At 43.7% G+C, this 27,513-nt stretch overlaps 3 protein-coding genes and 2 long non-coding RNA genes across 10 annotated transcripts in view; 2 read left to right on the top strand and 3 right to left on the bottom strand.

The window, feature by feature from the left end:
- Positions 1 to 392, bottom strand: part of LOC125000681 (pro-opiomelanocortin-like) — a 1,194-nt gene extending 802 nt beyond the window's left edge. The window contains exons 1-2 of the mRNA XM_047576302.1: positions 370 to 392; positions 1 to 83 (exon numbers count right to left, since the gene is read on the bottom strand). The exon at positions 1 to 83 is cut by the window's left edge and continues 38 nt beyond it. Coding sequence (XP_047432258.1) covers positions 1 to 79 — 79 coding nt within the window. The 5' untranslated portion in view covers positions 80 to 83; positions 370 to 392. The remainder of the gene's footprint in view (positions 84 to 369) is intronic.
- Positions 1 to 6,717, top strand: part of LOC125000690 — a 7,067-nt gene extending 350 nt beyond the window's left edge. Inside the window, exons 1-4 of one of the 5 annotated variants that reach the window (XR_007111357.1) lie at positions 666 to 680; positions 810 to 864; positions 5,725 to 6,001; positions 6,236 to 6,717. This is a non-coding gene — a long non-coding RNA (uncharacterized LOC125000690). Of the gene's footprint in view, positions 1 to 665; positions 681 to 809; positions 865 to 5,628; positions 6,002 to 6,235 lie in introns of those variants that run through there. The other 4 variants (XR_007111355.1, XR_007111356.1, XR_007111354.1 and 1 more) reach the window with 4 other exon arrangements.
- A 1,040-nt stretch (positions 6,718 to 7,757) lies between these two features.
- On the bottom strand, positions 7,758 to 9,455 carry LOC125000693. Its single transcript, XR_007111360.1, has 2 exons — positions 8,706 to 9,455; positions 7,758 to 7,920 (listed from the first exon to the last, which is right to left on the bottom strand). It is a non-coding gene; the product is annotated as an uncharacterized LOC125000693 (long non-coding RNA).
- An 8,237-nt stretch (positions 9,456 to 17,692) lies between these two features.
- Positions 17,693 to 20,461, top strand: gbx2 (gastrulation brain homeobox 2). The gene is made up of 2 exons (XM_047576287.1): positions 17,693 to 18,541; positions 19,208 to 20,461. The coding sequence occupies exons 1-2, from the start codon at positions 18,043 to 18,045 to the stop codon at positions 19,756 to 19,758; spliced, it is 1,050 nt and encodes a 349-aa protein (XP_047432243.1). The 5' UTR covers positions 17,693 to 18,042; the 3' UTR covers positions 19,759 to 20,461.
- Positions 20,462 to 22,142: 1,681 nt separating this feature from the next.
- agap1 (ArfGAP with GTPase domain, ankyrin repeat and PH domain 1) overlaps positions 22,143 to 27,513 on the bottom strand; it is a 66,871-nt gene continuing 61,500 nt past the window's right edge. For both annotated transcript variants that reach the window (XM_047576240.1, XM_047576239.1), the window contains 2 exons: positions 24,516 to 24,792; positions 22,143 to 24,432 (listed from right to left, as the gene is read on the bottom strand). In XM_047576240.1, the coding sequence (XP_047432196.1) occupies positions 24,250 to 24,432; positions 24,516 to 24,792 (460 nt within the window). In that variant the 3' untranslated portion in view covers positions 22,143 to 24,249. The remainder of the gene's footprint in view (positions 24,433 to 24,515; positions 24,793 to 27,513) is intronic.

Below are 27,513 nucleotides of genomic sequence, written 5' to 3'. Positions count from 1 at the left end.
GATGTTCCCAGCAATGATTGACAGCTCCTCTGGCCCCGCCCACCACCACCACAGCCACCAATAGCCACGCAGGACACATCCTCCTGGACCAATCAGAGAGGAGCACTTCGTTAGAGGGGAGGGGGAAGAGGAGGAGGAGGAGGAGGAGGAGGAGGAGGAGGAACTTCAACATAACTAATAAAGTTTATTTAAAGAACCGTTAGAAATAAAACGAGATAAAAACTAAAAGAAACGAGTCAAATAAAAACATTAAATTCATTCATTTCAAGAGAAAGTAAACATATAAACATATAAACACATATAAACGTATTAATCTGTTCTCATGTGTCGGTTCCTCCTCGTTACATGTAATAATAATAATATTCTCACCACTCGTCGTCGTCGTCGTCTCCTCCTTGTCCTGAGGAGGTCGGTGTCTTTTATCTCCTGCCTCCCCCCCTCCCCCCCTCCCTCCCCCTCCCTCCCCCTTCTCCCCGCCCCTCCATGAACTTCTCCTCCTGAGAACCTGGTCCGGGTTCCTGGAAGGAGGAGGCGGGTGGACGTGGAGAGATTAGCGGGGAGGTGCCATGTCGTCACTGGGCTCCTGTTACCACCTCCTCCACCTGCTCCTTTTGTCTGAGGCGTCTGAACGGGTTTAACTCCTTAACGAGCTCCTTAACGAGCTCCTGCTTCTCATTCAGGTGCTAAGATCAAACACACAAAGACCAGCGCTGATTAGAGCTTCTACTGTAGCTTAGCTGAGCTTAGCTTAGCTTAGCTTCCTGTGCTCTTATGTTGTGTTATTGAAGCTCTGACGTTTCTGTTTGCAGATGGACTGAAGCTTCTTCTCTAAAGTTTATGCTTTTAATGGATCGACTGAGGCAGGTAAATATAAACTAATCTACTTTAACCCAAGAACCGCACTCATCATCATCATCATCACCTTCATCACCATCATCATCATCAACAGGAGAGGAAATTAAAAATAATATAACAAATTAAAAAACGTCATACTATACTATGTCGAAAAATTAAAAAAAAACGTCATACTATTCTATGTCGAAAAATTGGAAAAAACGTCATACTATTCTATGTCGAAAAATTGGAAAAAACGTCATACTATACTATGTTGAAAAATTGAATAAAACTTCATACTATACTATGTCGAAAATTTGGAAAAACCGTCATACTATACTATGTCAAAAAATTGAATAAAATGTCATACTATACTATGTCGAAAAAAACGTCATACTATACTATGTCGAAAAACTGAAAATAACGTCATACTATACTATGTCGAAAAATTGAATAAAACATCATACTATACTATGTCGAAAAAAAACGTCATACTATACTATGTCGAAAAATTGAAAAAAACGTCATACTATACTATGTCGAAAAATTGAAAAAAACGTCATACTATACTATGTCGAAAAATTGGAAAAACCGTCATACTATACTATGTCGAAAAATTGAATAAAATGTCAAACTATACTATGTCGAAAAATAAAAAAAAAAACCGTCATACTATACTATGTCGAAAAATTAAAAAAAACGTCATACTATACTATGTCGAATAAAACGTCATACTATACTATGTTGAAAAATTGAATAAAACGTCATACTATACTATGTTGAAAAATTGAAAAAAACGTCAAACTATACTATGTCGAAAAATTGGAAAAAACGTCATACTATACTATGTCGAAAAAAACGTCATACTATACTATGTTGAAAAATTGGAAAAAACGTCATACTATACTATGTCGAAAAAAACGTCATACTATACTATGTCGAAAAATTAAAAAAAAACGTCATACTATACTATGTCGAATAAAACGTCATACTATACTATGTCGAAAAATTGGAAAAAACGTCATACTATACTATGTCGAATAAAACGTCATACTATACTATGTCGAAAAATTGGAAAAAACGTCATACTATACTATGTCGAATAAAACGTCATACTATACTATGTCGAAAAATTGAATAAAACGTCATACTATACTATGTCGAAAAATAAAAAAAAAACCGTCATACTATACTATGTCGAAAAATTGAAAAAAACGTCAAACTATACTATGTCGAAAAATTGAAAAAAACGTCATACTATACTATGTTGAATAAAACGTCATACTATACTATGTCGAAAAATTATAAAAAACGTCATACTATACTATGTCGAAAAATTGAAAAAAACGTCATACTATACTATGTCGAAAAATTAAAAAAAACGTCATACTATACTATGTTGAATAAAACGTCACACTATACTATGTCGAAAAATTGGAAAAAACGTCATACTATACTATGTCGAAAAAAACGTCATACTATATTATGTCGAAAAATTGAATAAAACGTCATACTATACTATGTTGAAAAATTGAATAAAACGTCAAACTATACTATGTCGAAAAATTGGAAAAAACGTCATACTATACTATGTCGAAAAAAACGTCATACTATACTATGTCGAAAAATTGGAAAAAACGTCATACTATTCTATGTCGAAAAATTGGAAAAAACGTCATACTATTCTATGTCGAAAAATTGGAAAAAACGTCATACTATACTATGTCGAAAAACGTCATACTATACTATGTCGAAAAATTGGAAAAACCGTCATACTATACTATGTCGAAAAATTGAATAAAATGTCAAACTATACTATGTCGAAAAATAAAAAAAAAACCGTCATACTATACTATGTCGAAAAATTAAAAAAACGTCATACTATACTATGTCGAATAAAACGTCATACTATACTATGTTGAAAAATTGAATAAAACGTCATACTATACTATGTTGAAAAATTGAAAAAAACGTCAAACTATACTATGTCGAAAAATTGGAAAAAACGTCATACTATACTATGTCGAAAAAAACGTCATACTATACTATGTTGAAAAATTAAAAAAAAACGTCATACTATACTATGTTGAAAAATTGGAAAAAACGTCAAACTATACTATGTCGAAAAAAAACGTCATACTATACTATGTCGAAAAATTAAAAAAAACGTCATACTATACTATGTCGAATAAAACGTCATACTATACTATGTCGAAAAATTGAAAAAAACGTCATACTATACTATGTTGAAAAAAACGTCATACTATACTATGTCGAAAAATTAAAAAAAACGTCATACTATACTATGTCGAATAAAACGTCATACTATACTATGTCGAAAAATTGGAAAAAACGTCATACTATACTATGTCGAATAAAACGTCATACTATACTATGTCGAAAAATTGGAAAAAACGTCATACTATACTATGTTGAAAAAAACGTCATACTATACTATGTCGAAAAATTAAAAAAACGTCATACTATACTATGTCGAATAAAACGTCATACTATACTATGTCGAAAAATTGAATAAAACGTCATACTATACTATGTCGAATAAAACGTCATACTATACTATGTCGAAAATTGGAAAAAACGTCATACTATACTATGTCGAATAAAACGTCATACTATACTATGTTGAAAAATTGAATAAAACGTCATACTATACTATGTTGAAAAATTGAAAAAAACGTCAAACTATACTATGTCGAAAAATTGGAAAAAACGTCATACTATACTATGTCGAAAAAAACGTCATACTATACTATGTCGAAAAAAACGTCATACTATACTATGTTGAAAAATTGAAAAAAACGTCAAACTATACTATGTCGAAAAATTGGAAAAAACGTCATACTATACTATGTCGAAAAAAACGTCATACTATACTATGTCGAAAAATTGAAAAAAACGTCAAACTATACTATGTAGAATAAAACGTCATACTATACTATGTTGAAAAAAACGTCATACTATACTATGTCGAAAAATTAAAAAAAACGTCATACTATACTATGTCGAAAAATTGAAAAAAACGTCAAACTATACTATGTTGAAAATTGAAAAAAACGTCATACTATACTATGTTGAATAAAATGTCATACTATACTATGTTGAAAAAAACGTCATACTATACTATGTCGAAAAATTAAAAAAAAACGTCATACTATACTATGTCGAAAAATTGAATAAAACGTCATACTATACTATGTCGAAAAATTGAAAAAAACGTCATACTATACTATGTCGAAAAATTGAATAAAACGTCATACTATACTATGTCGAAAAATTAAAAAAACGTCATACTATACTATGTCGAAAAATTGAAAAAAACGTCAAACTATACTATGTTGAAAAAAACGTCATACTATACTATGTTGAAAAAAACGTCATACTATACTATGTCGAAAAATTAAAAAAAAACGTCATACTATACTATGTCGAAAAATTGAATAAAACGTCATACTATACTATGTCGAAAAATTAAAAAAACGTCATACTATACTATGTCGAAAAATTAAAAAAAAAACGTCATACTATACTATGTCGAAAAATTGAAAAAAACCTCATACTATACTATGTCGAAAAAAACGTCATACTATACTATGACGAAAAATTGAATAAAACGTCAAACTATACTATGTCGAAAAAAACGTCATACTATACTATGTTGAAAAATTGAAAAAAACGTCAAACTATACTATGTTGAATAAAACGTCATACTATACTATGTCGAATAAAACGTCATACTATACTATGTCGAATAAAACGTCATACTATACTATGTCGAAAAATTTAAAAAAAACGTCATACTATACTATGTCGAATAAAACGTCATACTATACTATGTCGAAAAATTGAAAAAAACGTCATACTATACTATGTCGAAAAAAAACGTCATACTATACTATGTCGAAAAATTGAATAAAACGTCATACTATACTATGTCGAAAAATTTAAAAAAACGTCAAACTATACTATGTTGAAAAATTGAAAAAAACCTCAAACTATACTATGTTGAAAAAAACGTCATACTATACTATGTTGAAAAAAACGTCATACTATACTATGTCGAAAAATTAAAAAAAACGTCATACTATACTATGTCGAAAAATTGAATAAAACGTCATACTATACTATGTCGAAAAATTGAAAAAAACGTCATACTATACTATGTCGAAAAATTAAAAAAACGTCATACTATACTATGTCGAATAAAACGTCATACTATACTATGTCGAAAAATTGAATAAAACGTCAAACTATACTATGTCGAAAAAAAACGTCATACTATACTATGTTGAAAAATTGAAAAAAACGTCAAACTATACTATGTCGAAAAATTGGAAAAAACGTCATACTATACTATGTCGAATAAAACGTCATACTATACTATGTCGAAAAAAACGTCATACTATACTATGTTGAAAAATTGAAAAAAACGTCAAACTATACTATGTTGAATAAAACGTCATACTATACTATGTCGAATAAAACGTCATACTATACTATGTCGAAAAAAACGTCATACTATACTATGTCGAAAAATTTAAAAAAACGTCAAACTATACTATGTTGAAAAATTGAAAAAAACGTCAAACTATACTATGTTGAAAAAAACGTCATACTATACTATGTTGAAAAATTGAAAAAAACGTCATAGTATACTATGTCGAAAAATTGAATAAAACGTCAAACTATACTATGTTGAAAAATTAAATAAAATGTCATACTATACTATGTTGAATAAAACGTCATATTATACTATGTTGAAAAATTTAAAAAACGTCATTATAGTATGTAGACAAATTAAAGACAGTTTTCCTTTGACAGTGTTTGTCAGAGTTTCTATTTTTCACACTTTCTAACAGTTTGTATTTTCAGTGTTCATGTCGGGTTCCAGCTGTAGTTCCAGGCTGTGACCACTGGAGGGCAGTAGACGTCTTTATTAAAGCGACCTCATGTAGTTCATCGTTCCACCGCCAGATGGAGACTCAGCTCTACCACAGGTCAATTTAATGTCGAAGAAGAATAAACCGGAAGTAGTGAACAGGTGTGATCAATTAACCGGATTAATGTTAAATTAGCAACGTAGCGTAGTTTGTCCCAACGCGACTTTACGAAGAGGAAACTAATAAATGACACTGAGCGTTACGTTCAGGTACAGTAACATTCTGTTAAAGCTGACTTCCTGTTAGCTTTGAAGCTAACGGAGGCGGAGCTGCCTCTGTTTGCTAAAGTTGAGACGTGTTTTTCTGTAGCTTCATCCCAAATGAAACAGTTTATGAGACTATGAGACTATATTACAAAGATTTATTTCTTTAAAAGACGCATGTCTGCGCTGTGGAGAGGAAAGACAATATGTTTAATACATGATTTTATTTTGTCCACGCAGGGACGTCAGAGACCTGGAGGTAAATCCTGCAGATTCACACTGAAGGAAGGAAGGAAAGAAGGAAGGAAGGAAGGAAGGAGGGAAGGAAAACATGTTGGTTCCTTTCTTTTCTATGAAGACACTGAGAAAACATGAGCAGCTCTGAGGACGACGCCACCGACAAGAACCTGGACGGGAAAGACTCAAACTGTTCAGTGAAGATTCGGAGCTGCGCCTCCTTTATCTTTAATAAATAATGTATTTATTCATTCATCTTTTGGAAGGTTGTCGCCACAGTTCCATCCGGTACCTTTCATTTCCTCGTCGTATATATTTTAAAGAAATGTGCTGCAGGACGTAAATCAGATCAGATGTTGAACATAATAAACACTTGTTCCTGCAGAGAATGAAGCTTCACTGGGAGCTGAGTTTGTCTTGGATGTTTCTGTGCAGATAAACTGTCATTTGTTTATTCCCATATTTAATAAAAGTCATAGAGAACAGCTCGATGTGTGTGTGTGTTTCTGGGGTTTTAAAGTGTTCAGGTTCAGCTGTTTGATGATGTTGAGATTCGGGAATCTGTGAAGAAAAGACTTCAGAGGAATCTTTAAATTAAAGTAGAAGTGAAGATGAGCTGAGTCTGGTAGAAGCTTCAGACATGTGGAGATAAAACAAACACAGAGTCAGAGTCGAGGCTTCAGGTGGAAGAGTCACTGACTTCACTGGTCCAACATTTAAAGTGTCTACAAAGCTCAGAGGACTCACTAGTGTTGGAGCTGCTGACTGAACGACTCAGTGAGTCGGGAGTTGAATCAGGAGCTGAACGACTCCTCGGAGGGGCGGAGTCTGCGAGAGGCGGAGCCAATTTTTTCAAAAATCTCAAAATTTTCCTCAAAATTAGATGACAAATATACCAAAAAATGAGGCAAAAAGTGTGAGCAAGTGGCTCAGGGAGTAAGAAGAAGGGTTGGGAGTGGAGAGGTCATGGGTTCGAGTCCCACTGAGGCTTCTTTTAGTTTAGATAGACCAGGGAATACATTTATTTACAAAACCTGGTCTCGAACCTGCAGCCTCCAGATTTGGAGGCTGCTTTTTAACGCACCGAGCTACTTCTCAAGTTAAAATATAAAATTTTTAACTTCTATTTCTGGTGTCAGTGGCCAAAAGGGCGAAAAAGGGAACTACCCCGCTCCAGGAAGGACCCGGCGGCCTCTGGGGTTTTAGTGTAGAGGTAAAGTAAAGGGTTTGAGATCGGAAGGTCGGGGTTCGAGTCCTCTTCTTCCCATTTTTCGTGAGATTTTCATGTCCGAACTGTCAACTCCAGCCTCAAATGACTGGGACGAGTCAGATGAACGACTCTTCCTCTGAAATCCCTCCTTCCTTCCTTTAAGTCACAGTCTGACCTGGAGCTGAACACACAACCTCCTCAGACTGAAGTTTCACCACAACACCTCAACTCTCAGATTCTGTTGACCTCGTCAGGAAAAAAATATTAACGAACAATCCAGATAAAAAAAAATAAATAAATACAAATAACTCAATCTGATAAAAGAAAAAGCTTTTATTTTCTCCACTTACATTAAATCACACTTCAATTCAGTTTCCTTCAAGGAGTAACAGTGGATATACTGAACGAAAGGTTCAGTACGAAGTCAGACGACGACGAGTTTTCATCTGGAAAGAAAAATCCTGGATTCACCATCAGTCTGTTTGAAGCAGGAAGAAACACAGAGACACTTAGAGGATTTATGTTGAAAAAAGTCATAGTATAGTATGTGATAAAAAGTCATAGTATAGTATGTGATAAAAAGTCATAGTATAGTATGTGATAAAAAGTCATAGTATAATATGTGTTAAAAAGTCATAGTATAGTATGTCGAAAAAAATCAAAATACAATATGTTGAAAAAAGTCATAGTATTTTATGTGATAAAAAGTCACAGTATAGTTGCCAAAAAAGGTACAGTATTATATTTACAGATACGAAGATTATATTCAAGCCTCTGTCAGATTTAACTCCTGTATTTCTATTTTCTGTGCCTTTCATTCTATTTCTGCTGCATCATTTTTAAATAAAAAGTTCATCTAATCTTAAATAATCACCACATTTCTTTTCATTAACTCATTCATTAATTAATCATCTTTGGACCTCACATACTTGTTACTGGAATAGTTTTAGTCTTCAAATCCATATTAATTTTGCCAGTTTACTATTTTTCTAAACGCAGCTGGAGTTCATCAACGTGATTGAAATGTCCGATTTGTCGTGAACGCAGCGGAATCAGCAGCAACGCGTCGCCTCCGTCCGCGTGTTGGTTTCACGTGAACGATTCTACGGCGACTTGATCAACTTTGACTTTAGTGCTGAAGCCTGAGGCGACAGGAAGCAGCCGCAGGTCAGTCTGCAGAGTCTGATTTCACTCTTTAACCAGCGGATTCAGGAAAACACGCAAAACACGCGTCAACACAAACACCGACAGAAACGGGTTTACCTTCACGAGGCTGGTTTCACCTGGAGGAGACACGAGGCTGGTTTACCTTCACCTGGAGACACGAGGCTGGTTTACCTTCACCTGGAGACACGAGGCTGGTTAACCTTCACCTGGAGACACGAGGCTGGTTTACCTTCACCTGGAGGAGAAGGAGAAACGAGGCTGGGACTGGAGGAGGAGATGAAGCTGAGATAAACCAAAGTTCCACCTGATCCTGAGCGATTCCATGAACCAGGAAGTGTTTTTAAAGCACCGCCACCACTGCCCTCCGGCGGCCACGATCAGGAACTACATCAACACTGATGTTCAGCCTCATTTACCTTTTAAACTCAGATAAAACTCAGCAGAGACACGTGAGGGAGAGAATCAGGCTGTTGGATGAAGTGGTGAAACTAGACTTAGAGGATGAGGGCCACTGCTTTTCTACTTTTAAACTCAGACAAAACTGAAGTTATCGTATTTGGCTCTAAACATGTCAGAGATTCATTATTTAATCACCTGCTTTTGTTGGATGGCGTTACCTTGGCCTCCAGTACTACTGTGAAAAACCTTGGTGTTATATTTGACCAGGATATGTCCTTTAATTCTGACATAAAGCCGGTGACCAGGACTGATTTCTTTCACCTTTGTAATATCATCAACATTAGGAACATCCTTTCTCAGAGTGATGCGGAAAAACTAGTTGATGCATTTGTGTCTTCCAGGCTGGATTATTGTAACTCGTTACTGTCTGGCTCCAAATACTCTTTAAAAAGCCTCCAACTGATTCAATGCACGATGCACTGAGGACATGTCCTCTCCTCTTTGTCCTCTAATATCTTATCATTTTATTTTCTATCTCTTATAATTTACTAACCACTGTGTCTCCCTCTCTCCCTCCATCTTCTTGTGAGGGTCTCTGGTCTGGAGGCTGAATATCTGACCTGTGGAGTTCTAAGCTACATCTGCTGCCGTGGCCTCATCAACCAGCCCAGTCTTCATGGTCTGGAGTCTGTGTATCAGACCTGTGGAGCTCCATAAACTACATCTGTCCCAGTCATCATGTCCTCCTCCAGGTGTCCACTCCTACCTAGATGAACTATTCACCAACCTGCCCAAGATTCCTGTTATACTCACAAACTGTCACAGATCATCAGCTGTGTGTTATATTACTAGACCCTACATGTTTCCTTCAGCTTGATGTTTGTATCAATGACAGAAGTTAGTTTATCTTGTTTCTCCTGTTCTTCTCTCTCTATCTTCTCTGGTTCTACCCGGCTGGTCTTCAGCAGATGGTTCCTCCATATGAGCTGGTTCTGCTCCAGGTTTCTTCCTGTTAAAGGGAGATTTTCAGGCTGGTTTTTGTGAAGCTTCTTGAGACGATTTGTATTGTTATTGGCGCTATATAAATAAAACTGAATTGAATTGAATTGAATTTTGTAGAAGCAGTCACACACGCTGGTTGGTATTTTCTCCTTTAGTTCTGAGACACTAGTGGGAAGTTGATGTTTAAATAGAAAAACTCTTGTTGTTCAGAGACTGTGTGTTTAGGGCACTGACCCTATGAATAAAGCTCTAACCAGCTACTGTCAGTGGAGCCGCTGGTCTCAAGGTGGGAATTTACTCAACATTATATTTCAACTATTTTTATCGACATTATATTTCGACTTTTTTTTATCGACATTATATTTAGACTTTTTCTCGACTTTTTTCTCGACATTTTATTTAAACAGTTTTTTCTCAACATTATATTTCAACTTTCTTTTCTCGTGTTGTTTTGGACCTAATACTAAAACTCTTCTCTAGAGGTGGATTCCCAGAAACGCCTCCTTCTTCTAAGGTCATGTCTGCTGAAGTTTTATTCTCTAACAGTCAGAGGAAAAACTAAAATGCTTTGAAAGTTAATGTCTCAGTGTCTCTGGGGTCGTGGCTCGTGGTGATAAATCTGTGCTCAGACCTTCTAAAGGTCTGGGTTCAAGCCCTGCATGTACAAATCTATTTTACATATTAATACCAAGATGAAAGACTGAAAAGATAGATGGTTAGTGGCTCTAGTGGTCAGATTCTTCCTGGATGGGTTGGGAGGTTGTTGGTTTGATCCTTGGACAGTTTCAGTTGTTTTTTGTTTTACCTGTTTACTACTCAGGGGAAAAGAATGAAAAAGTTCAAATTATCTAAAGTTAGCACCTTGTCTCTCGTAGCCTACGCTGTTAGGTGTCTTCAGACGTGTGCAGGAGACATGTGTTCAAGTCCCATTAGAACTTTTAGACTTAATCAAGCAAAGAAACAAACAGAAAAGCTCCAAGAAAGAACAAAAACATGTGGAGAAATAGCTCAGGCTGATAGAGGACTGGCTGGTCAGGGTTAAGATGTGGGTTCAAATCTTATGACCATCATGACTTTTGAAGTCCAACACTCAAAGGAAAGACTGAAAAGCTCTAAGAAAAAGAGGGGACATGTGGACAAATAGCTCAGGCTGTTAGATGACTCTATAGTCATGGGTTCAAATCTTATGACAGTCATGACTTTTGAAGCTCAACACCCAAAGAAACAGATGAAAAATGTCAATGAAAGACCAGAGAGTCTCAGTTAAATAGCTCAGAGAGTTAAATGGCTGGTTGACACGTCTGAAGACGTAGGTTCAAACCTTATGACGATCGCTCAATTTTAAGTCCAACACTCAAAGTAGAGACTGAAATGGTTTAAGAAAAACAAATAGCTCAGACTGTTAGAAGAGTCTATGGTCAGAGTGAAGACATGGGTTCAAATCCTATGACCATCATGACTTTTGAAGATCAAAACTTTTAAAGTCCAGATTCCAATGTGACAAAGACAAACGCGCTCAGAGAGAAGCTCTTAGCTCACGCTGATAGAGGACTGTCTGGAGACTCTGAGAACATGGGTTCAAATCTTATCGGTGCTGGAGACTTTTAGAGTCCAACACCCAAAGTGAAGAATGAAAAGCTCTAAGAAAGACAGTGGGTGTGTGGTCTCATAGCTCAGGCTGTTGGAGGACGGTGTTGTCATTCTTAAGTCCTGGGTTCAAGTCTTATGACGTCCAGTGGTTTTTAAAGTCCACCACCGCGAGTGAAGAATAAAAAGCTCTAAGAAAGGTCAGAACCATGTGGTCACATAGCTCACGCTGATAGACGACTGTCTGGAGACTCTGAGAACATGGGTTCAAATCTTATCGGTGCTGGAGACTTTTAGAGTCCAACACTCAAAGTAGAGACTGAAAATCTCCAAGAAAGAGCAGGAACATGTGAACAAATAGCTCAGACTGTTAGAAGAGTCTATGGTGAGTGTGAAGTCATGGGTTCAAATCTTAAGACAGTCGTGACTTTTAAAGTCCAGGTTCCAAAGTGATGAAGGTACAAGTGTGAAGGGTTCTCGGTGGCGTAGGAGGTTGGTTCGAATCCCGCACGTTGTCGGGGGCCTGGATCGTCCGAGGTGGGTCCTGTGGTAGCAGGCGTGGGGGGGGCCGTGGTTTCGTCTCCTACAGCTAAGAACAGCTGGAGTTTTACTGTGGAGGGGGGGAGGAGGAGCCAGTGGGGAGGGGCTGTGAGAGAGGGGAGGGCTGTCATCATCTCCAACATGTTACTCTACAATTACTAAAGTCACAAACAACGTTACATAGTTATTATATATATTATATTATTTGTTAGAATGAATCCTTTTAAAACAGATTTAAATAGTAATATAAAATATGTACCTTTAGGATGGAGGAGGAGGAGGAGATGAAGCTCAGATAAACCAGAGTTCCACCTGATCCTGAGAGATTCCATGAAGCAGGAAGTGTTTTTAAAGCATCACTGCCCCCCGGTGGCCACGATCAGGAACTACATCAACACTGATGTTTGATCTGGGATTAAACTCAGCAGAGACGTGAGAGGGAGAGAACATGATGAAGAACTGTCCTGGTTTAGTGTCTGATGATGAGTTAAAATAAACAGATTATAAATATATAATGTGATGAACCATCATCTACCTCTGTCTCCATGTCCTTCCCCTCTACGGCCACTGGGGGGCGCTCTGCCTCCACATGAGGAACTGGACCCTCCTCAGACAGAACCTGGTCCCTAAACAAGGAGACAATTACACTTCATTTATAACGTTATATGTGTTGTTACTACTATTTACTGGTACCCAGGTCCAGGGTCCAGGGTCCAGGTCCAGGTCCAGGTCCAGGTCCAGGTCCAGGTCCAGGTCCAGGTCCAGGTCCAGGTCCAGGGTCCAGGTCCAGGTCCAGGTCCAGGTCCAGGGTCCAGGTCCAGGTCCAGGTCCAGGGTCCGGGTCCAGGGTCCAGGTGGACTCACACAGTGAAACAAACCATTTAATCCAATTAATTCCCAAGTGTGAACCAAGAAAGAAGAAGAGGAGGAGGAGGAGGACACGTCCCCCAGAGGGAACACGAGGAGACAAATGAAGTGGTAATGAGCTGCAGCAAACATGTATGTATCTGTGTCAGGGACGTCCTGGTCCTGGGGGACGTCCTGGTCCTGGGGGACGTCCCCCAGAGGAATGTGGACTCAGTGACCTGTCACAGATCAGAGACGAGCAGCTGGAAACGTGGTCTTCTTCTTCTACTATTTAAATGTTTCATGCAGGGAGTTAGCTTCTGTTTGTGAGGAGCCATAAACCACGTCTGTGATTAGCCCTGAGGGGGGGGGGGGGGGGCAACAGCTGATTTTTAATGACACCTTCACCTGTTTCCAGACCTGGGTGGAGTTCCTCAGGGTTCAGCTCTGGAGCCTCTGACTTTAAATGTTTACATGTTTTGTTATTTGTTCTGACTCCAGGATAATAACCCCCCCCCTCCACCCACCTCCTCCCCCAGAGGACAGCAGCATAAATGACCATAATAAGATTATTAATGAATTATTTATCAACAAACGTAGCTTCCTAGCTGCTGCTGCTGCTAACTGATCCAGATGTGACTAGTTTTACATGTAAACAAACCATCCTCATCATCATCGGCCTTGACCCCGCCCCCTGACCCCGCCCCCTCCCCCCATCATGTGACCAATCCCCTCCCTGACCTTGCTCCAGTACATGACACGCCCCCACGTCCCCGTGAACAAATCAAACACATCCTCTGACCTCTGACCTCCACCAGGAGGAGGAGGAGCAGGAGGAGGAGGAGCAGGAGGAGGAGGAGCAGGAGGAGGGGACACAGATTGGACTTGTTGAGTCCCTCAGATGAAGAGTCTCCATACGTCTGTCCTCATGTCCATGTGTCCTGGTTGGGACCAGAGGAAGGAGCCATTATCTCCTCATGTCCGGCTCTAATAGTGCTCGTTTTCTGCCTTGTTCACTCCATTAGTGTGTAGCCGGGGAGGAGGAGGAGGGGGGGGGGCAGGAGGGGACGGAGAGGTGGAGGAGGAGGAGGTGGAGGAGGAGGTGGGGGGAGCAGGAGGATGAGGAGGAGGAGGAGGTGGGGGGAGCAGGAGGATGAGGATGAGGAGGAGGAGGAGGTGGGGGGAGCAGGAGGAGGAGCAGGTGGAGGAGGAGGGGGGGGAGCAGGAGGAGGAGGAGGAGGAGGGAGGAGTGGGGGGTGGGGAGGAGTGAGAGAGGTGGAGAGGATGGGGGTGGTGGGGGTGGGGAGGAGAGGAGGAGGAGGAGGGAGGTGGAGGAGGAGGAGGAGGTGGGGGGGGAGGAGGAGGAGGAGGTGGGGGGAGCAGGAGGAGGAGGTGGAGGAGGAGGAGGAGGAGCAGGAGGTGGTGGGGGGTCTGGTGTGAGGGATGGGGGGAAGGCTTCATTAGCTTCATTAGCTTCATTAGCGGCGCTAACATACTGTCTCTCTCCTGGATAATGATGTTGGATCAGCAGAGTCCATCAAACGTCTCCAGCGTCTCCAGCGTCTCCAGCGTCTCCGTGTCCGCGGGTTAACGGGGCTGTTGACTCCTCTGGATCCTCGTTAACGTCCTCGTTAACGGACACGTCACAGCAGCTTCACCTGAGACACACACACAGCAGCTCAGCAACGCACACGTATGATAACACACCAGCAAAACACTGAGACGTGATTCTACTGTTTCTACTGTTACAGCACAGACTCACACTGACTCACTGATGATAACACAACGATAATAACGCAACAATAATAATGCACTATTAACTGGACTTTTTAATACCATTATACTTTTAATATTTTTGTATTTTTTTTACATACTGTGACTTTTAAAAAATAAACCTGCTACAGTGACTTTTGTGTCCTGACAAACAGTGAGACTTTTGTTTTTAAATGTTTAAATGTTGTAAATATTCTCGGCTGTTTTAGTTTTTTCTCTAATGTTTAAACATAAATTAAGATTAAATGAAATGATGTGTGTTTTATGCTTTAATTATATTATTAATATTATTTATTATATTATTGAACATTATTTAAATCAGAGCTTTAATTTGTGACATCAGGTGAATTTCCCCTAAAGAGAGAAACTGCTCCATCCTTTATCCTTTTATCCCTCCATCCATCCATCCGTCCATCCGTCCATCCTTCCCTCCGTGTGTCCATGCGTAGCCTCAGTAAATGTGTAAATGTGTCCCTGGTCTGTGTCTCTGTCTCCGTCTCTGTCTCCGTCTCTGAGTGGACACAATGAAGCAGAACTAAACGCTGCTGATGTTCATCCAGAGAAATGTCACAGCTCTTTCAGCCTGAGAAGCAGCCGGAGCCTCGGTCGCTACGAGCTGCAGCCACACACACACACACACACTCACACACACACTCACACACACAACACACATCACACACACTCAGACACTCAGCTCATCCTCACAGGACACGATGCTACATACACAACATAACACAACATACACAACATACACAACACACACACTCATCTCGTCCTCAGAGAACACAACACAACACACAACATATACACAACATACACATCACACACACCCAGACACTCTCACACTCAGACTCAGCCTCTGCCCCTCCTGCCCCTGTCCTCACAGCACACAACGCTACATACAACACTACATACACACAACATAACATACAACACTACACACACAACACAACATACAACACTACATACACACACCGTAACATACACATGCTACACACACTCAGCTCGTCCTCTAATGCTGCAGAGTTTATTCTCAGTAACATGTCGTTTTCTACCTCCCACAGTAAATGTGTGTTTTTATGTGACCACATTGAGACTATTTAAGCTTTTATGTTAGAACATATGACGTGAGACTGGGACCAGTTCTACGTCCTGAGACACTGATGCTGCTCTGATGCTGTGGGTCCAGTCAGAGTTTGAGTTAGAGTCAGAACCTAGACAGACTCACACAGGTTTTCTGTTGAGTCTGGGCCTGGTCGTCCCCGGCAACACGTCCTCAGAGCAGCACAACGAGGCTCTAACCCACTTTAGCTGCGTCTCCTCCTCCTGCTCCTGCTCCTGCTCCTCCTCCTCCTCCTGGACATGTCGGAGCGTGCGCTCCCAGCAGCTCTGGGGCCGGGCTCAGGGCTCAGGGGTCAGAGGTCAGAGGTCAGAGGTCAGAGGTGGGAGGTGGGGCTGAGGCCTAAAGAGGTGGAGTAATGACAGAGATCAGCGCTGCAGCAACACCTGCTCTCCACCCACACGGAGCCTCTCAGGCCTCAGGTCACATCCCACCTGAACACAGACCTCCGCCCACCAGGGGGCGCCACCACCCACACACACCCACACACACAGAGGGAACGAGTCTGAACATCTTCATGTTCTTTACAAACAAACAATAACAACGTTTACATGAGACTGTGATGATGTGGAGACTATGGGCTGGGAGGAGGAGGTGCTGGCGCCCCCTGCTGGGAGGAGGAGGTGCTGGCGCCCCCTGCTGGGAGGAGGAGGTGCTGGCGCCCCCTGCTGGCTGGAGGTCAGATACACACATGGTTGTTTGGTGATTCTCAGGACGAATCCAGTGTTAGGAGGAGGAGGAGTGTTAGGAGGAGGAGGAGGAGTGTTAGGAGGAGTGTTAGGAGGAGGAGTGTTAGGAGGAGGAGGAGGAGGAGGAGCAGTGTTAGGAGGAGGAGGAGGAGGAGCAGGAGTGTTTCTGGGGTTTGTTTCTGTAAACGCAGCCATTGTCAGATCCATTATAGCCTCTTGTTGCAGCCTCTGATGATCTGTGCAGGTAAGCAGCTTCACCCCCACCTCCTCCCTCCACCTCCACCTCCTCACCCCCCTCCCCCCTCCTCCCCCCTCCTCCCCGGCCCATAATGGATGGTGTCGGTGGTGGACTCGCATGCAGGAGAGGTTTAATTAAATCATAGTCCAATCATAATCCATGTTGTTAATTAAACTGGATAATTTATAAGCAGAGTGGAGGGTATTTATTAGCCGGGGTGTCAGTGCACGTGCACGGTGAGCGTGCACGTGCACTGACACCTCCTGCCGCCTCTCAACCTTTTACTATTGATGCCCCCCCCTCCCCCCTCCCTGCATGATTGATAATGAGACAGAGACTGCTGTACTATTTGTCTAATGGCCGTGCAATTAAAGTCCTTGTAAATGACCCACGCCTCATTTCATCCTAATCTATGGAATTTTGATTGAATTTGTCGGCGCTAATTGAAAAATACTGCTATTTAATGTGGGCAGATCAGGACGCCTGTAATGAGATCGTGTCCCCGTGACCCTGGGGGGCCGGGGGGAGGGAGGGGGAGGAGGAGGGGAAGGCGTCCATGCATGCCCTTGACTCAGGCCTGGAGGAGTAGGAGGAGGAGGAGGAGGAGCAGGAGGTCAGAGGTCAGGACTCGTCTCTGTTTACACCTTCAATCATTTTATTTTCACACTTTTTAAAACTTCTCTCTCTCTCCATCCCTCCACGTCTCCTCCCGTGAGGCCTGTGGTTCCTTCTCTTTCTTTCTCTCTTTTATTTCCGTCCATCTACAGCGCGTCAGCCCCGTCCGCCAATCAGAGGCCAGAGCGCGGGGCGGGGGGCGGGGCCCTCGGGGACGAGGCAGCGCAATTAAACGGAGGGGAGCGCAATTTAAATCCACACCTCCTCCGTGGACGCTGAGTGGGCAGGAAAACACGCACACGCTCGGAACAGCGCTCCACGCGCACATGAACGCTGCGAGTGTCCGCGGGTGAAGGAGGAGAAGCTGCTCCTGGTCTCCTGGTCTCCTGGACTCCTGGACTCCTCTACGGGACAACTTAGACAAGACGAGACAAGAGGAGCAGGACGCTCCTGGCTGGACTCTCCTCCTCCTCCTCCTGTTTCTCCTCCTGTTTCTCCTGTTTCTCCTCCTCCTCCGGATGGAATGATCTGTGTGTGGATTAGCGCTGCTCCCCTCAGACTCCGGGCGGTGTAGCCTCCTCTCCTCTCCTCCTGCGCTCCTCCTCTGCTCCTCCTGACTCCTGTTATGAGCGCAGCGTTCAGTCCGTCCTTCATGGTGATGCAGCGGCCACTCGGAAGCACCACCGCCTTCAGCATCGACTCTCTGATCGGGGGGCCCCCGCAGCCCAGCCCGGGACACTTCGTGTACACGGGCTACCCCATGTTCATGCCCTACCGCTCCGTGGTGCTGCAGCCGCCGCCTCCTCCTCCTCCGCCGCCTCCTCCGCCTCCCTCGGCCCTGCAGCAGCCGCTCCCCGCCGCGGGTCACCACCCGAGCCTCCAGGGCGGCTTCTGCGCGTCCAGCCTGGCGCAGGGCCTGACGCACGGCATGGCGCTCACCTCCACCATCATGGCGTCGCTGCCCGGAGGCTTCTCCCCGTCCCAGCAGCACCAGGAGGCGGCCAGGAAGTTCAGCTCGCAGGCCCTGCACGCGGTCTTCGACAAGGCGCAGGAGCTGCGGCTGGAGGCGGAGGACGGCGGCAAGAGCTTCCACGACGCGGACACGGCGGCGCACGCGGCCACAGGTAGGAACCGGGACCGGGTCTACGTGTCACCGGGGGAGGGAGGGAGGGGGGACGGAGAGAAGGCTTAGAGAAGCCTCGGGTTATCTGTGGCTCCTTACACCTCCTTACACCTCCTCAAAGCTCCTCAAAGCTCCGCGTCATGGAAACTTGAACTTCAATTTATTTAACTTTTAAAAATCTTTTTCTGAAATCGACAAATTCAACTTTGATTTTTTAGTTTAAATAAATTAAAGCTGTAAAATAAAAGTAGAAATGTAAAGTGACTAAAGTATTAGTATTAATAATAGTATTAGTATTAATAATAGTAATAGTATGAGAAGCTGCTGGAGACCGGGCCGCTTTGTGCGTAATTACGCGTAAAAAATAAAGAAAATAAAGAAAAGAAAAGAAAAGAAAAGAAAAATAAAGAAAAGAAAAGAAAAGAAAAATAAAGAAAAGAAAAGAAAGACCCCCCCCCCGATCCAAACACTGATCTGATGAAGGACATTGACACCAGACATGATGACCCCCCTCCATTAATTTATTTGGTTTAATTTCAGATTCACATTAATTATTGTAAACTGCGTCTGAACTATTTCCTGTATTTTAATCGTATATTATTACATGTTGTATTATTATATTATTGTATATTATATTATTGTATTATATTATTGTCCCGTGTCGCAGGCAGAGGACACACTAAGGAGGACTCGAAGGAGGACGAGGGGCGGAAGGACGAGACTTTCTCCATGGACAGTGACCTGGACTACAGCTCCGACGACAACCTCTCCTCCATGTGCCACAAGGAGGACGGAGACGGAGGAGGAGGAGGAGGTCTGGACCACGGCTCCGGAGGAGGAGGCGGCGGCGGAGGCTCGGGTCCGGGCAGCGGAGGAGGAGGAGGAGGAGGAGGAGGCGGAGGAGGGAAGAACCGGCGGAGGAGGACGGCGTTCACCAGCGAGCAGCTGCTGGAGCTGGAGAAGGAGTTCCACTGTAAGAAGTACCTGTCCCTCACCGAGCGCTCCCAGATCGCGCATGCGCTGAAGCTGAGCGAGGTGCAGGTGAAGATCTGGTTCCAGAACCGACGCGCGAAGTGGAAACGGGTCAAAGCCGGAAACGTCAACAACAAGTCCGGGGAACCGTCCCGGAACCCCAAGATAGTGGTGCCCATCCCGGTGCACGTCAGCCGCTTCGCAATAAGGAGTCAGCACCAGCAGCTGGAGCAGGCCAGGCCCTAGGAGCGCGCACCTCCTCCTCCTGCTGCTGCACCTCCTCCTGCTGCTGCACCTCCTCCTGCTCCTCCGCCTCCGGTAAAAATAAATCTGCGTCCTTAGATTCTACGAGAATCTGAAGTTGGTTCTTTTTAAAAGGCCTCCTCCTCTCAGCGCTGACACCCAGGAGGAGCAGGAGGAGGAGGAGGAGGAGACACCACCGAGTTCATCACCTCCTTCTTCTTCTTCTGTAAAAAATTAATCTGACCCGAATTAAAACTGTATGTTCAGATTCAGCGGAAGATTGAAGGAGAATCTGAAGTTTGTTCTTTTTAAAAGGCCTCGTCCTCCTCCTCTGACACGCAGGAGCAGGAGGAGCAGGAGGAGCAGGAGGAGTAAGGAGGCTCTTCCTCACGTGTACATACAGATCGGGAGCAGACTGAGGACTCTCATGTTGATCTGATCAGTGTTGTTGCTTCCTGAGCCTCTTCTTCTTCTTCTTCTTTTTGGACTAAAACGCTGCTAATTTATTTATAGAAAAAAAAATAAATGTAACTGAAAAATATTCACGTGTGAATTAAACCATGAAGCAGATGTTAACAGCTGTGTCCACGTTATTGTTCCTGTGTCCGCGGACTGAGAAATAAAGGCCGGAAATATTCAGCGCCGCGGAAAAACCAGAGCGGCACGAAAATAAACTAGAATAAACTTTATTTCTGCTGTTTCTAACCTGGAAATCACGTCCTGGCGTTTACCTTTAATTTACGGCCAAATTTAAAAAGAAACAGTTATTTAAAAAACACTTATTATGTCGACAGAACTAAATTCATTTTTAAACGTAAGGAGCGATTTTTATTCTTTGGGACTGAAACAGTTTTAAAATATAAAATTAAATGTTCAGACACAGATACTTTATTCATCTCAATGAGAAATTCATGTTCACGTTTTAATTCGTGTTGTCTTTAATTCGATCTCATTAATAAACGGAGTTATTTAGGTTTAGAACATAACCGCTTATTTTTTATTTTGCGGCAGAAAATATTAAAGTCTGACACATTTATGCAGATTTAAAAATTATTCACGATTTAACGGCTTCAAACTAATCATTAATCTTCACACTAATTATTGAATTTCCCTTTGGGACCAATAACGATTTAGATTTATTTTTACATTTATTATTATTAATAATATTTATAACAACAACAACAAAAATACAAATTCTAATAACAATAATTACAATAACACAAATTACTATAATAATAATTACAAATAATAATATTACCAACAACAATAATAATAATAATAATATTACTAACAATAATAATAATAATAATAATAATAATGAGGAATTACCTCGCTGAGCTCCGTCGGGTTTGCGCATGAGTAAACGGCCACCTCCGTCCTCGGTGACGTCATCCAAACTTCTGCACCTGTTGGCGGAGCGTTTAGCCAGGCTACGTGCTAACATGCTAACACACGGAAAAACAGCAGCGAAATGAGAGATTTAAACTAAAGACAAATACGTATTGACAAGAATAAAGCGTGAACGTAACTGAAGCTGTTTTCTCACAACACTCGGGTTCATTTCAACAGTTCGACAAACAAAAACGACACAAAAGCAGCTTCTCCTTCCTGTTTTTTTCCGGTTTCATCTCAGGAAATTCCCGCCGAAGCTTCGACACGCGCGTCGTGTGATTTTTAACGGTTAAACTGAAAAACAAATCCCGTTCCTGACTTAAAAACAAACTTTTCCGCCGGTTCGATCCGGTAGCGCGACCGTTATCCGCATTCGATGACGAGGACGTTTGCGTCATGACGCAGGTACGGGCCGACGCCGCGTCGCTATGGCAGCGGAGTTCAAACCCGAACGCGACAATTTAAAGAATTAAAAATTAAAAACATTAATTTAATTGTTATTTATTATTTTATATGAGTTAATATTTAACAAATAAAAAATACAACAATTAATTAATTAATCATTCATTAAAATAAAAAATACATTAAACTAACCGTGCGTCTTCTTTCTTAAATACTGCATTTTTTAAATGGAGTCTGGTGGTCGGAGGATCGCTCTCATCAATCTGAACCACCTGAATGCAGACGAAAGCTGCGACACTTGTACCGATTATATTTCAGGTTTAAAGGCCGCAAAAAAATAAATGAATAAATATTATATATATATTTGTATTTTATATTTCTATCACACAAATAGTAGCAGTCATGTTTAGTTGTAGTGAATTTTACAGCCTGAGAAAGAATTCTGCAAACAGTTTTAAATTATAAATAAATGAGAAATGAATTTTGATGCCACACAGAATTCATACACAATTTACTTACTGGATTATTTCAGCGTCACATCCTTAAACAGAAGGAATGAAGTGTGGTGTGACACGGAAAACACGAGCGTCCACTTTAAGAAGCATTATTCTGGTCTTTATTGAAAAGAGACACATTACAGTAGAAGACTCTGGGTTAGAATTAAGGGGAATTCTTCAACAACGGTAACTGTACAGCAAACAGAAATTCAACAACAACGACAACAACAACGACAACAACAACAACAATAATAATAATAATAATTAGAACAGTGACAATAAGAACAGTAATGTGTCTGGAGGATAAATCAACAATAATAAAACGAGGATGGACTGGAGAAAAATGTACAAAAAAGTAGTTTGAGGGGGCGTAGTGTCCCTCAGAGGGTGCGTTCATAAATAAAGTAGTGGACAGCCCAGGCGGGCGGGGTTTAGGAGTAAAGGTGAGGTAACAAACATACTTCCTGTTGTTCTTAGTTTAGTCTATTTACACATTAACGCTGTTTCCACATGATTTACCACGAGGCGGCTTCAGGCCTGGTGTCGGAGGAAACTGCGCTGTCGTCACAAAACATTTTCCAACGTTTCATGCTCAGTTGAAAAAAAAAAAAAAAAGCTACAGCTAAATATGCTAGCATTGTATAGTGTTAGCGGAAGTTAGCTTACATGATACATGACTCATCAGTTTCAAAGCAGAAATGACTTAGAAAGTCTCAGTTGTGAAATGAAACATAGTTTTAATTCCCAAAAGAAAAGCTAGCATGAAAGCTAATAGCTAATAAAAGTTCTGCTTAGCTACAGCTAAGTATGCTAACACCGCGAATACAAGGCAGAAATCAGTTTAGAGAAAAGATACGATGAAAACTAAACGTACAGCACCATGCTAATCCCTGTAGCGGCGTTAGGCTAACAGGCCGCTAACAGGCCGCTAGCTAGCTGCTTCTTCTTCTTCTTCACGGGAGGTTTTAGTCTCAAAATGTTTTAAATCAGATAAAGACAGAACCACATGAGTTTGATTAGCTGCTGCTATTTTTACGTGTCGTCACAGAATTAAAGTGTTCAAGCTAATTAAGCTAATCACGCTAGCAGCTGAAAGAACGCGGATGATTCCTGTGTTTAAAAAGATTTAATTCATTTAAATAAATAACGTTCAGAGGGAGGTGAGAGGAGGTGAGAGGAGGTGAGAGGAGGTGAGAGGAGGAGGCGGCGGCTTAGTGCATTTCTGATGAGTAGTGGATCTAGACCTGGAGCGGCTCCTCAGGGACGTTCAGGGACGTGGAGGCAGGCGTGCACGAAAACAAAGAGTTAGTGTTGAGGAGGAGGAGGAGGAGGAGGAGGAGGAGGAGAGCTATACCTACATATGTGTTCTGAGGAGGAGGAGGAGGAGGAGGAGGAGGAGGAGGAGACCAGTCACAGGAGTCTTAGTCCGTATTGCTCTGAGTCACATATAAAGAGTTTTAGCTCGGTCCCTGGTGATGGTTCACACCTGGTTCACACCTGGTTCACACCTGGTTCACACCTGGTTTACAGCCGACCTGGACCCGGACCTGGACCCGGACCTGGACCCGGACCTGGACCCGGACTCTTATGACACATTTGGTTCAGACCTTAAAGAGCTTCACATCCAGCCCTGAGTGGACCGGACCCACACAAACACACAAACAGACACACACATGGAAACACAATGAAGCACCTCCACTGGTCTGAGGATTATTATTAGAGGAGCAGGAGGAGGAGGAGGAGGAGCAGGAGGAGCCCTTGTTGGTGATTGGCTGAGCAGACCAGGGAGGCTGTGATTGGTCCAGACCAGACCAGGGAGGCTGTGATTGGTCCAGACCAGACCAGGGAGGCTGTGATTGGTCCAGGTCTTGTCCCTTTCGGCTCCTGTTGTTGGACCAGATGAAAAGTCTCTGGAGACATTTAACGAGTTCCTAGAAAAGTGAACTAGAGAGAAGAGAAGCTCAGCGTGGTCCTGGTTTTCATCCATTGGTCCAGCAATAATGAAACGTTCACCGTCTCCAGGAAGTTAAGTTAAAGAGTCCTTCTGATTGGCTGCTGGATAATAACAGATAAATAGAAAAGGTCAGGGACCACATCTCCCAGCATGCTTTGGGATTAGGAGTCTCTCCCAGATTGGCCCTCCCTCCTCAGTCGTTCAGTCAGGTGAGGTGAGGCGAGAGGGCGGGGCTCATCGGTGACCTGGTCACATGTGGGCGGAGCTAGCGGCGTGGCGGCGGGACAGGTTGGGCGTGGCCATGAGGGGGAAGCGTTCGTCAGGACACCCGTACTGAGCCAGCGTGTCCATGCACTCCTGGCAGCCGGCCTGGCGGGCGTACGCCATGGCACTGTTACCGTGGGCGTCCCTCGCCATCAGGTCCACGCCGTACTGAGGAGGACACGGAGACAGGAGGAGTTAGGAGGGCGGGGGAGGAGGAGACGCACACACGGGGAGGAGGAGTGGAGTCTTACCCAGATGAGGAGCTGGGTGAGGACCACGTTGCCCTTGTGGCTGGCCAGGTGCAGAGCGTTGCGCCCGTCTCCGTCTCCAAACGTCTCGTTGACCTGCTGCCGGGAGCCCAGGGCCAGGAGGAGCACCACGGAGCGCAGGTCCTCCTCCGCCGTGGCCCTCAGCAGCTGCTGGCCCAGGGACAGGTCGGAGGAGGAGGAGGAGGAGGACGAGGACGGAGGAGGCGCCAGGAAGAGGCGCTGCTCGTACTTGGCCCGGATCCAGCGCTCCCTCTCCTCCCTGTCAGACAAAACACAGCAGCACAGTCAGAGCAGGAGGTGAAGGAGGTGAAGGAGGAGGTGTAACTACCTGCAGTGGACTGAGTGGCCACTAGAGGCTCCAGAGGGCGCTAGGCCCCATAGAGCTACATGTTAAACAGGAACCAGGAGAACTCAGCTCATTCCTTTATGTTCTGGTGTTCCTACCACACAGCTAGCACACAGCTAGCACACAGCTAGCCTCCTGCCACACAGCTAGCACACAGCTACCATACAGCTACCACACAGCTAGCCTCCTACCACACAGCTAGCACACAGCTACCACACAGCTAGCACACAGCTAGCCTCCTAGCACACAGCTAGCACACAGCTAGTACACAGCTAGCACACACAGCTAGCACACAGCTAGCACACAGCTACCACACAGCTAGCCTCCTACCACACAGCTAGCCTCCTACCACACAGCTAGCACACAGCTACCACACAGCTAGCACACAGCTAGCCTCCTACCACACAGCTAGCCTCCTACCACACAGCTACCACACAGCTAGCACACACAGCTAGCACACAGCTACCACACAGCTAGCCTCCTACCACACAGCTAGCACACAGCTACCACACAGCTAGCCTCCTACCACACAGCTAGCCTCCTACCACACAGCTAACACACAGCTAGCCTCCTACCACACAGCTAACACACAGCTAGCCTGCTAAACAGTCACCATAGCAACAACAGTACCCAGTACCACAGAAGAAGGAACAGGAGGAGGTGAAGAAGGAGCAGGAGGAGGTGCAGGAGGAGGAGTTGCAGGAAGAGGAGACCAGGTAAATAAACTTGAAAAAAAAACCTTGTTGTCGTCTCTGATTCATAAAAGTTCCTCCTCCTCTCTGAGCTCCCCTGTTTAATATAGGAAGGAGGAGGTGGGGGGAGGAGGAGGAGGTCAGATCGGTGCCCTCCTCCTCCTCCTCCTCCCCCCACCTCCTCGTCTAACCCCAGTGGGATGAATGAGCTCCTGTTTACATGGAGGATTAGAGCAGAGATTATCAGATCAGGAGTCTCCTCGTGTCTTATTTTAGCACCTCCTCCTCCTCCTCCTCCTCCTGCTCCTCCTCCTCCTCTTCCTCCTCCTCCTCCTCCTCCTCCTCCTCCTCCTCCTCCTGCTGAACCATGTGTCTGATGTGAACTGTGGGAACTGAAGATGAGATGTAATTAAACGTGGACACACACACTTTAACTGGGGGGGGGGATGTGTCCCGGGGCTCTTCCTTCCTGTCCCGACCCAGAGAGGGGGGGGGGGGGGGGGGCTGAGACAACGGACCAGAGCCCCCAGACAAAGGGGGGGGGGCAGTGTGTGTATCAGTGTGTGTTAATGTGGGGGGGGGGGGGGGGGGGGGATGCCTTCCTGTGGCCTGTTGTTGCTATGAGTCTGTAGATCAGAGGGGACCAATCACAGGTCAGAGGTCAGTCAGCTGACTCCACTCATTCATTCATTCATTAACTAATTAAAACAGGACGATTAGGACCAGAGTCCAACATGGCCGCCTCAGGACACACCACAGTGTGTGTGTGTGTGTGTGTGTGTGTGTGTGTGTGTGTGTGTGTGTGTGTGTGTGTGTCTTTTCACTTCACATTAGATGCACACGAGCAGCAGCAGCAGCAAAGCATGATGGGAAGAAAGTTTAACATGAGCCGTGGTGACAACAGGACAGGAACACACACGCTAACACACACACACTAACACACACACGCTAACACACACGCTAACACACACACACGCTAATACACACACGCTAACACACACACGCTAACACACACACGCTAACACACACACACGCTAACACACACCAATAAACACATTAATATACAGTACACACACACTAATACACTAACATATACTAATGCACACTAACACTAACACACACTGGTTGTTGTGAGTCGACCTGTTGATTGACAGCTCCATTGGCGGCCATGTTGGTTCCTGGTTGCCGCCGGAGACCAGTGTGTGTGTGTTACTGTGTGTATTATTGTGTTAGTGTGGTTCCCTCTGAGTGAGTCCTTTGTAACTGATGTTTGTGTTTCCTGTACCCGACGCCCCCCCCCACCCCACCCCACCCCCCACCAGACCCCCTGAACCAGACCCCAGACCGGCGTGGCCCCCCCGGCCCCCTGAACCAGACCCTAGACCCACCTGGACCCCCCAGGCCCCCTGAACCAGACCCCAGACCGGCGTGCCCCCCCCCGCCCCCTGAACCAGACCCCAGACCGGCGTGGCCCCCCCCGGGCCATGTGTTTCCAGGTGTGTCAGTGATGGATGGAGGAGGAGCCGCGGAGTCGTCGGTCAGAGCTAATGAGACGAGGCTCAGAGTGACGCCGCGTGGCCTAATTACTCCTCTAATTAATAGATTAATTAATAGATGGATGGATTCATGGGACTCAGCACTGAACAGGAATGTGTTTTAAATCCATCCAGAAAAATACCACGACAAGAGACAGGAGACAAGAGAGAGAGAGAGAGAGAGAGAGAGGAAATCAATTAGCCGTTGCTAGCGGGTCGTTAGCCGCCCTCGGACGGAGCCATAATTAACGGGAGCTCTGAAGGAGGAGATGCAAATGAGGAGAGGAAAGGTGGAGGAGAAATGATCCGAGCCCACGGAAACGACCGGAAACAGAAGAGAGAGATAAAGACCAGGGTCTGGTTCTGGGTCTGGAGACACAGACGAGTCCTCCTAACGAGACTAACGA

Source organism: Mugil cephalus, chromosome 23, assembly GCF_022458985.1.
Source record: "Mugil cephalus isolate CIBA_MC_2020 chromosome 23, CIBA_Mcephalus_1.1, whole genome shotgun sequence".
NCBI lineage: Eukaryota > Metazoa > Chordata > Actinopteri > Mugiliformes > Mugilidae > Mugil > Mugil cephalus.
Note: the sequence above shows the minus strand (reverse complement) of the source record. Positions and strands in the feature narration are given on the sequence as shown.